We start from the raw sequence: 10,151 nt of genomic DNA, 5'->3' as shown, positions 1-10,151 counted from the left end.
GCCTAGTAACTCCCTCCACGGCAGGGCTGCAGATCACAGTGCGGGGGTGGGGGTGGGGGGCGGAGAACTGGCCCAGTACAAGTTGTATGTACCCTGCACCCCATCTCCAGGACCACTCCCCCCAGATAAGGAGCTCTTCCTGCTCACCAACAGGTCCAGGGCAGAAGGATGGAGGAGGACAGAAGGATGGAGGGGGACAGAAGGATGGAGGGAGACAGAAGGGACAAAGGCAGCCTCTGGGGTAAAGGAACCTAGGGGAAGACAACAGAAAGCAAGGACGATCACTCAGCGGACATTCAGCCAACCCCTAGGGAAGACAGCTGGGAGAGCCTTGGAAACGGGTAGTGCAAGGGGAGGGCTGGCAAGCCTGGGACCTGCAGGCACAGCCCACTGTGCCCCACGGGGCAAGAACTGCTTTTGCAACAGAAGCTGGCGATCTGGATTTTCACACAAAATTGCTATTTTAAAAATGCATTTAACCAGGCACCGGTGTCCCATGCCTGTCACCCTAGCTACTCAGGAGGCTGAGACCTGAGGATCGCAGTTCAAAGCCAGCATGGGCAGGAAAGGCCGTGAGACTCATCTTCAATGAACCACCAGAAAACTGGAAGTGGTGCTGTGGTTCAAATGGTAGAGTGTTTGCCTTGAGCTGAACAGCTAAGGGACAGCACCCAGGCCCAGAGTTCAAGCCCCGTGACTGACCAAAAACAAAAACAAAATGCATGTAATCCTAGCCACTCAGGAGGCTGAGATCTGAGGATGGAGGTTTAAGATCAGTCCAGGCAGGAAAGTCTGTAAGACTCTTATTGCCAATAAACCACCAAAAAGCCGGAAGTGGTGCTGTGCTCCAGTGGTAGAGTGCCAGCCTTGAATAAAAAGATCTCAGGGACAACACCCAGACTAGACCCTGAGTTCAAACCCCAGGACCCTGAATGGGCTTGGGGCAGCCAGACTGGTGGACAGAGATGGGCATGAGAGGGGTGACACCCCAGCACTGGGTCATAGTAGCATCTCAGGCCCTAGGGAAGTGGAGAGATGGGACATGGGAGGGGGGACATGGGGGGTGCCAGAGTGTGGGCCTGGGACATGGTGGCACAGAAACACATGGGCAGTAAGCCAGAAGCCCACCAGAGATGAGGGCAAGGGGCAAAGGACTTGGGGTGCTGTGTGAAGCGTGGATTCCATGCGTTCCTGGCTCTCTGCCCAGGACCCAGCCCCCTGTCCACATGGCCCTGCAGTGCCCTGCACCTGGCCAGGCTGGGCAACACCTCTGATGATCCATGGGGAGGCTGAGGGCTCCGCACCCCTTCGTGGAGGACCCCCTAGGTCTCTGCATGGCTCCGAAGCAGGGCCTGTCTCAGATTGGGGTTTGGGCACTGGGGGGGGTGTCCCTCTGTCACCCCGCTCTCACTCCCTGGGCAGCCTCTCTGGGTGCCCTGGCTCTGTGTCCCCAGGGGCAGGCGGCAGTGGCCAGGCCTCTGCCTGTGTGGCCGGGTCAGGTGGAGGGCAGGGGTCTCTGGGGCCACCCTGGAGGGGGGCTGTCTTTGGGGTTCCATATCTAGGGCTCAGGCTACCACGGTCTGTGGAGGTGTCTGCCTACTCTGTCCTGTCCTCGTTCTGGGGGGGGGGAATCTGGTTTGGGGTCCCCTCTGCTGCTCTTCGGCTTAGTGTGAGAATGGGGATGGCAGCTCCCCTCCTTGCCCTTCCTTCAGGAAAGTGAGGAAGTGTGGAGCCTGGTGCAGTTTGGAGGGCTGGATCCCCTCCCTGGCTTCTCCCCAACTCCACTGTCTGTCTGTCCTTTCCCAATGGGGCAGTAGAGAGGGGAGAGGAGAGGAGGATGGAGAAGGAAGACAATGGGGCCAAGAGGCATTTGACCTAGGCACATTCTGGTAGGGAGGGTGGGGGTCAGGTTTGTTTTTTTGGGGGGGTAACAGAAGAGAAGCAGCCTAAGCTACAACCAGCTGTCACTGGAGGCCCAGTTCCTGTCTGGCTGCCGGGCCTGACTCGGGTGTGAGGTGCATAGTGATGGGCAGATCCCAGCTGGGGAGGGGGGGGGTGGAACCTCCTGAGCCCCCCCCACCAGCTGGGCTTCCCCAGGGGATTCCCCCACCCTGGGAACCCCACCCTGGGAGCAGCTCCAGAGGCTGCAGGGCACAGGGCAGGGAGGGGAAAGGCCAAGGCTGGTGGAGATGGGCGTGGGGGCTCAGGGCCCTGGGGAGAGCCCCGAGTCCCTGTGGAAGCCTGGGGGGGAGAGGGCAGGGGAGAAGGGGGAGAAGGGGACTCAGACCAAAGCTGGAGGAAGAAGGAGGGGAGAGGCAGGTGGAGAGGAGGGTCGCGGGATGTAAGGGGTGTGGGATGAGGGGGGGACCCTGCGGATTAAGGTATAGAAGAAAGGTCACAAAAGGGGCCCCAGAAAGAGCTAGGTCTGAGGAGAAAGTGGGGTGCCAGGGAGGAAGGGGAGAAGCTGGGGGTCCTAAACAGAGGGGAGGGCCCGGGTGGGTGGGTGGGGTGGCCGGAGTGGAAGGCCTGGGAGCTGGGGCGCGGGGAGGGGGCCGGGGGCGCGGGGAGGGGGCGGGGCACGGGGAGGGGGCGGGGCACGGGGAGGGGGCCCTGTCCCCCGCGAGGCCGGGTCCGGGAGAGGCCCGAGGACCGAGGCCCTGAGGCGGAACGGGGTCCTGGAGAAGGGGGGAGAGGCCGGGGTCCCCGGGAAGGCGGGTTGCGGGGTGTCCCACTCCCCATTCATCCCCTCGGTCTTTTCCATTTTCACTTCCCAAACTCCCCGGTTCTCCCCGGTTGCCACGGCAACCGCTCCTGCCAGGCGCGGTCACCAAGGAAACCCCGTGCCCGCCTCTCCCCCTCCCCATCTCCGCGAGCCCCCGGCCGCGGCGAGGGCGGGAGGGGCGCGGGGGGCCCGGCGCGGACCCGCGCCCCGGCCGCCCGCACCCCGATCGCCCCCCGACGCCGCCCGGACTCCGCGCCCTGACCACCCGCTCCCCCCGACGCGGCCCGAACCCCGATCGCCCCCCCCAGACGCAGCCCAAACCTCGATCGGCCCCCCCGCGACGCAGCCCGAACCCCGATCGCCCCTCACCCCGACGTGGCCCGAACCCCGCGGCTCGACCGCCCGTTCCCCCCACGCCCGACGCGGCCCGGATCCCGCGGCCCGAGCGCCCGGCCCCCGACGCGGTCCGGACCCCGGCCCTGATCGCCCTCCCAGCCCCGATCGTTCTCCCCCCCACCCCCGACGCGGCCCGGACCCCGACGCGGCCCGGACCCCAGCCCCGATCGTCCCCCCACCACGCGTCCGGACCCCGCGGCCCGGGCGCAGCGCCCCATCCCCGACGCAGCGCCCCGGCGCCCCCGGCCCCGCCCACCGCCCTCTGCGGCCCGGTCCCGCGGGAGCCCGGGACCCCCGCCCCGCCGGCCCCGGCGCCTACTCACGGCGGGCGGGCTCCTTCCGGGGGACAGCATGCCCTGCGGGGGGGACCCCCCAGGGGGCGCCGGGATTGGGGTGCGAGGCCCGCGGCGGGGGCGGGGCGGCCCCCGGGCCCCGGGTGGGGGGGGGCCCAGCGCAGACCGGGGTGCGGGGGGCGCTCGGCCTCGCGCCCGCCCGAATCCTGCCTCCTGCCTCCTTCTTCCCAAGCTTCCGTCCTTCCTTCCTTCTTTCCTTCCTTCCTTCCGTCCGTCCTTCCTCCTCCTCGGGCTGCCGGCGCCGCTCCCCCCACCCACCCCCCCCAGGCCCCGGCCCGGCCCCCGCCTCGGACGGTGCCGCAGCCACCGGGAGAGCGCGGCCGAGAGCGAGCGCCGGGGACGGGAGCGGAATACTGATGACGGCGGGCGGGAGGAGGGAGGGGAGGAGGGAGAGGGGGAGGGGAAGCAAGGAGGGAGGGGAGGGGGAGGGGGAGAGAGGCTGAGAAGGAAGGAGAGGTGGGAGCGTGGAGGGAGGGCAGAGGAGGGGACGCAAGGCATGGAGTAAGGGGGGGCGTGGGGAGGGAGGCGGGGAGAGGGAGGACGGCGGGGGGGGGGGGGGACAGAGGGGCAGGAGAGGGAGATGGGGGGAGGAGGAAGGGAGGAGAGGCTGGGGAAGAGGAAGGGAAGAAAGAGGAAGGATGGAGAGGGGAGGGGAGGGGAGGGGAGGGAAAGGATGGGTCCTGGGGTCCCTGCACATCTGCAGAGTGGACAGAGGGCCATTGCCATGGGAGAAGGATGTGGGGACCGAGGACGGAGCCCTGGGGAGGGGGTGAGAGCAGGGAGGGGGGCAGAAGGGTGACCCTGGAAGGAGGCCGAGAGAGGGACTCTTAGAGGTCCCTGGGCCAGAGAACCAGAGAGAAGTCCCTGGACCAGGAAAAGGGGAGCAATGCTGGACAGAGATTAGGGGAAGGAGGGGGCTGGCAGCCAGGCCACAGAGGTGAGGGTCAGGGATGATTATGGAACTCCATTCTTCCCCCCCTTTGCCCCCCACACTCCATTAGAATGGAGCCTCAGACCCTGGAAGGGGCCAAGGTGGGAATCGAGCCCACTGGCAGCTCTGACCAAGACAGAGAAGAGTTGGGGGGCCCTGGCTCAGAGCCCCCAGCCCAGAGGAGTCAGTGGGGCTGTGCCTGCCCGCCCTGCCCCCCCTCCTGCCTCTCCCAGGTGGCAGCAGCAGGTGCTGGGGTCACACCTGGAGGTGTGAGGCTGCTGGTGTGGTATGGCAGGGAGGTGGAGGGGAGGCCACAGTGTGGCCCACTTCTGCCCTCCTCTACTGGACTCACCTCCCCAGAGGGGGGCTGGGTAATTGGGGGCAAAGAGGAGGCAGCTCCTGACCGGGCTGGCACTGAATAGTCTCCTGATGTTCACATCAGGGTAGGGACTCCTTTCCTGGCTGTCCCCCCCTCCCCGCCCCTGGGGACACATGGCCATTGTGACCCTCCTGCAGAGAGCTCCAGGAGGGGACGGCGCCTCCACCCACCACCTCACACGACAGCTGCGAAAGAGGGCAGCTGAGCCCTGAAGAGAGCCGGCCCGTTGAAAGGAAAAGGGGGACACGAGTGCATGCCTGCAGTCCCAGCTACCCAGGGGGCAGCGTCAGGAGGAAGACCTAGAATTCAAGGCCAGCCTGGGCTACATTTTTAAAAAGCCCAATAGAGCCAGGAGCTAGTGGCTCACACCTATAATCCTAGCTGCTCAGGTGGCTGCAATCTCAAGGATCATGGTTCGAGGCCATCCTGAGAAGGGATGGAATGTAGCATTATGGGTCAAAGGAAGCCCCGATGTGACAGTTTCACATGTGCCATTTGATGGCCATAAATGTTGAAATGGAGTCTCCCAAAGCCTGGAGAACTACACTGGGCACTGAGAAACGGTGGGGGAGATTTCACAAGCTCACAGCTGGCCTGTGAGTAACAAAGATGGCCCTGGCAAAGGTTTAACAATCAGCTCTTCAGAAACAAAGTAGCTGCTGGGCTCTGGGGTGTAGCTCAGAGGTGGAGTTGCTCCTCTCACATAGATGAGGTCCTAGGCTCTACCCCAGCTTTCTCAGAAAGTAAGGTTGCTTCTATTAGAACTTTTATTGTGTGTGTGTGTGTGTGTGTGTGTGTGCATAGAACCCAGGGTCATACTCTGTACCATGTTAGTCACGGCTTCTCAGTTCCTTTTGCTCTGTGTGTGTGTGTGTGTGTGTGTGTGTGTGTGTGTGTGTGTGTGTGTGTGTGTATGTACACTGCCTGAGGCTTGAATTCTGGGCCTGGGTACTGTTTTGAGCTTTTTTTTTTTTTTTGGTCGGTCATGGGGCTTGAACTCTGGGCCTGAGCGCTGTCCCTGCACTCTTCAGCTTAAGGCGAGCGCTCTACCACTTGAGCCACAGTATCACTTCCAGTTTTCTAGTGGTTTATTGGAGATAAGAGTCTTACAGATGGTCCTGCCCGGGCTGGCTTTGAACGGCAATCCTCAGATCTCAGCCTCCTGAGTAGTTAGGATTACAGGCCTGAGCCACTGGCGCCCGGCTTCTGGTTTTTTTTTTTGCTCAAGGTTGAGGCTCTACAACTTGAGCCCCAGCTCTACTTTCCCAAAGGAGATTCTTGATCGCCCCCAACTTTGATTTTAGGAAACAGAGGAGGAAGAGACACTTTCAAAATCATTTCTCCACTCAGCAAATCCCAGTATCAAATCCTGACATTATGAGAAAAGAAAACGACATGCCAACATTGCTCACAACGCCATGGACAAAGTCCTTAGTAAAATATCGCAGATTCAAAAGAGGAATACCGGAAAAGGTTAATGCAGTGTAACAAGGGGATTTAGAGTGGGGAAAACTATTTGTTTAACATTCAGAAAGCAATGAGTGGAATTCAGCACAATGAGGGCCTGTCATGTGATTATCTCAAGAGAAAAAAAAGGTGGCTGGGTGCTGGTGTTCACACCTGTAATCCCAACTACTAATGGAGGCTGAGATCCCAGAATCTGGGTTCAAGCCGACCCAGGCAAAAAGTCTAGGAGACTCCTATCTCTTATCTCCAATTAATCACACACACACACACACACACACACACACACACACACACACACACATGTGGAGCTGTGGCTTAAGTGGTAGAGTGATAGCCTTGAGCAAAAAAGCTCAGGGACAGCCTCCAGGCCCTGAGTTCAAGTCCTAGGAAATAAATAAAACCAACAATCAAAAAAAAAAAAAAAAAGTAGGTGAAATTCTCTTGATTCAGACATTATGTATGTAGAAAACCCCAAACAGTCTCTGGAAGAAATATGTGAAATTGAGTTAGGTTGCAATAGAGTTAATTTTTTTTAAAGACATATATATTTTTTCCAGGGCTGAGGACCGAACCCAGGGCCTTGTGCGCGCCGGGCGGGCGCCCTTCCGCTGGGCTAAACCCCCAGCCCCAAGACACAATGTTTTTTAAATTTTTTATTGTAAAGATACTATACAGAGAGTTACATTTACATGAGCAAGGTAATGAGTACACTTCCTATTGAGCATTGTTACCCCCTCCATAAGACATAATATTTTTATATACTAGACCAATATGAGAAATATTATTTTCTCCCTAAATAGCATCAAATGCATAAAAATAATAGAGGATGTTGCCGTGGACCAGTGGCTGACACCTGTAATCCCAGCTACTCTGGAGCTGAGACCTGAGGGTCATAGTTCTGAGCTAGTTCAGGAAGAACAGTCTGTGAGACTCTGATCTCCTATCAACCAGCACATCAAACCAGGGCTGGGAACTCAAGCAAGCAAGCTCAGAGAGCACAAGGTGCTGAGTTCTGCTCTGGAACCAGCAAAATATAAATAAATAAACGCTAGAGGCTGCGCAACTCTTCGTTGAACATTACACAATGTTACTGCAAGAATAAATAGGAAAACCTCATGCTCAGGAGTGTGAGCCACAGCTCCACTTTTGGTGGTTCATTGGAGATAAGAGTCTCATGGACTTTCCTGCCCAGACTGGCTTTGAACTACAGTCCTCAGATCTCAGCCTTCTGAGCGGCTAGGATTGCAGGCGTGAGCCCCCAACCCCCGCCTGGCAGCCAGTTTTGAAAACAACTTAAATACAAAATCAGGGAGGAGGATGTGTGATCTTGAGGGCTGTGCTTTCACCTGCATCCTGCACTAATCACTCCTACCCTGCTTACTAATCATCTGTCTAGTATTTGGAATAAGTTTGGTGCTGGGTGCTGGAGGTATAGTCAAAAGCTATTGGACTGAGAATAGTGGCGCATGCCTATCTATAATCCCAACTACTTGGAATGTAGACATGGGAGGGTCACACGTTGAGGCCAGCCCAGTCTCCTCCCTCCCCCAAAAAACAGTGAGATCCCCTATCTCAAAAAACAAGTTAGGAGTGATCTTCACACATACCTGTAGAATCCCAGCTACAAGGATTATAGTCTGAGGTCAGTCCTGGGCCAAAGCCTGAGAACCTATCTGAAAACAAAAACAAAACAAAACAAACCTGAAAAAGAGCAAGGGGAGGGGTGGCTGAAGTGACAGAGTTAGTTCTTGGACACATCCCAGTAGAGAGCGAGGGGGTAGAGGCAGACTATACTCCACGGCCTGTCAAGTGCACCTCTCCCGTTGACCCTACAGAGATAGAGATGACCCAGCAACACTGCAGGAGTGGGGAAAGCAAGAAAAGTCTCCACGTTCAGGAACGAACAGAACTAGGAAAAGAAGCCAGAGGTTTCTGGAATAGCACTCTGCTCTTCAAGGCACGGGACCCAGATCTTTAAATAAGTCTGGATGGATTTCCAAGACATATTGTTGAATCTAAAAAGCAGGCCGTAGAACAATGTGTACAGTATGTGAGCCACGCTACTCGGGTGGGAGAATACAGTAGCCGGCGCCGGCCGCGTGCGCATGCGCAGACGCGCCGCGCGCAGCCCTGGCGCTTCCAGCCGAGGCTCTGCCGCGACCCGCAGGCCTGGACGCGGGCAAGGGGAGGCCTAGATTAGCAACAGGCGACCGTGGGGACCACAGCTCTATCTGGTACACTTTTTCTTTTTTTGTGGTACTGGGATTTGAACTCGAGGCCTTGTAGTTGCTAGGAAGACCCTCAACCCCTCTGTGACTCTGTGTGTGTATGTGTGTGTGTGTTGTGCACACGCACGCGCGTGCCCTTTGTGGGGCTTGAACACAGGGCCTGGCCTGGGCAAGGCTGGTGCTCTGCCACTCGAACCACAACTCCACTTTTGGCTTCTCGGTGGTTCGCTGGAGATAAAAGTCGCATAGACTTCCCTGCTTGAGCTGGCTTTGGACCTCCATCCTCGATCTCAGCCTCCTGAGTAGCGAGGATGTCAGGTGTGAGCCAATAGAACTTGGCTTTAATGTTCTTTTTAAGAGTCATCTTCTAGGCTGTTCCTGGGCACCTTGAGGTCTATCTGTCAGTCAAGCCGTCCATCTGTCCATCCCCATCTTATTTCTCGCCTCTTGTGCTTTCCCGCCTTTTATGGCTTCTCTCCCTCGAAAGGAGCATGTGCACATGCGCATCTCCATCTCTCCGTGGTTGGGGAGGGGGCAAGGAGCTCTCAGAAACTCTCGCGGGATGTCATACACTCGGCAGCCCGCTTGGCAACTAGTGACGTCATGCAGGCCTGGCCCATCCTTATTGGCTGCTTTCAACCGGCCGGCCATGTGGTGCGGGCTGGCTGGAGTAGGTGGCCAAGCGTTGCCAGGCACCACGAGGCACTCAGCGCTGGGGCTTACAGACCTTGGGAACCCTCTAGAAACTCGTGTCGTCATGGCAACTCGGCCGTCTCCAATTGGGTACCAGAGATATTCCTGCTAATCTGATTGGATCACTTTCAGGTTAATACCTATTTCTGATTCGATGTCAGGGAATTTGGACCACCCCTTTCTCAGCATTTGTCTCCTCTTCTAGCAGGAGTTCTTCAGCAATGTGGGCATAGAAAGTGACCCGGGTTGCCAAGGGGAGTGAGGGGTGTTGGGCTTGGCCAGATCCTGGGGTTGGCTCTTCTCACGGGCAGTGTCCCTTGCTTCCCGGCAGAGGGCGCCAGAGAGCACTGGGCCGGGTGGGGTGGGGGGTGGAGGGGATGCCTTGGTGACCAGTGATGTCAGCGGTGGTCCGTTCCCGATTGGCGCCCTCTCTCCCTGTATTAGCGTATTCATAATGAGACGATGCAGAAATCAAATATTCCTGGATCCAGGAATTAACGTTCTGTTCTCAAATCCTTCAATATGCAAGAGCATTTATCTGCCTTTATCATTACTTCTAATCTCCACAATCATGCCTACGCGAGCAACTTAATGAGAGGCCACTCATTAATAATGGACACCTGTTGTTCGGGCCTGACATCTGTTACCATGATTTTTTTTTTTTTTGGTAATGAATTGACTTGAAAGAAAAAACATAACAAGTTTTAGGTTGATTGAAAATCTAGTGAGCCATCAGGCACTGGTGACTCACACCAGTAATCCTAGCTACTAAGAAAGCCAAGATCTGAGGATTGAGGTTCAAAGCCAGCCTGGGCAGGAAAGTCCGTGAGACTCCTATCTCCAATAAACCACCAGGAAACCGGAAGTGGCGCTGTAGCTCAAGTGGTAGAGCTCTTGCCTTGAGCTGAAGAGCTGAGGGACAGTGTTCAGGCCCAGAGTTCAAGCCCCATGACCAACAAAAAAAGAAAAGAAAAGAAATTGA

The 10,151-nt window shown here is 57.5% G+C and overlaps 1 protein-coding gene across 1 annotated transcript; it reads left to right on the top strand.

Annotated features, from left to right (window-relative positions):
- The first annotated feature begins 1,056 nt into the window (after positions 1–1,056).
- Positions 1,057–9,431, top strand: LOC122125576 (vegetative cell wall protein gp1-like). The gene is made up of 3 exons (XM_042700096.1): positions 1,057–1,111; positions 2,819–3,390; positions 9,375–9,431. Exons 1-3 carry the CDS (start codon positions 1,057–1,059, stop codon positions 9,429–9,431), a joined length of 684 nt encoding a protein of 227 aa, XP_042556030.1.
- Positions 9,432–10,151: the final 720 nt, after the last annotated feature.

The sequence above is a fragment of the Dipodomys spectabilis genome, unplaced genomic scaffold, assembly GCF_019054845.1.
Source record: "Dipodomys spectabilis isolate Male_0828 unplaced genomic scaffold, ASM1905484v1 ptg000266l, whole genome shotgun sequence".
NCBI lineage: Eukaryota > Metazoa > Chordata > Mammalia > Rodentia > Heteromyidae > Dipodomys > Dipodomys spectabilis.
This window is presented reverse-complemented; position numbering and strand designations above follow the sequence as displayed.

What these genes read in the sequence shown, in the direction of transcription:
- LOC122125576 (XM_042700096.1), top strand. Translation starts at nt 1,057, where the DNA reads ATGGGGGGTGCCAGAGTGTGGGCCTGGGACATGGTGGCACAGAAACAC. An exon ending in GGCACAGAAACACATGGGCA is followed by an intron (nt 1,112 to 2,818) that starts GTAAGCCAGAAG and finishes CGCTCCTGCCAG; the next exon opens with GCGCGGTCACCAAGGAAACC. An exon ending in CCACCGCCCTCTGCGGCCCG is followed by an intron (nt 3,391 to 9,374) that starts GTCCCGCGGGAG and finishes CTCCTCTTCTAG; the next exon opens with CAGGAGTTCTTCAGCAATGT.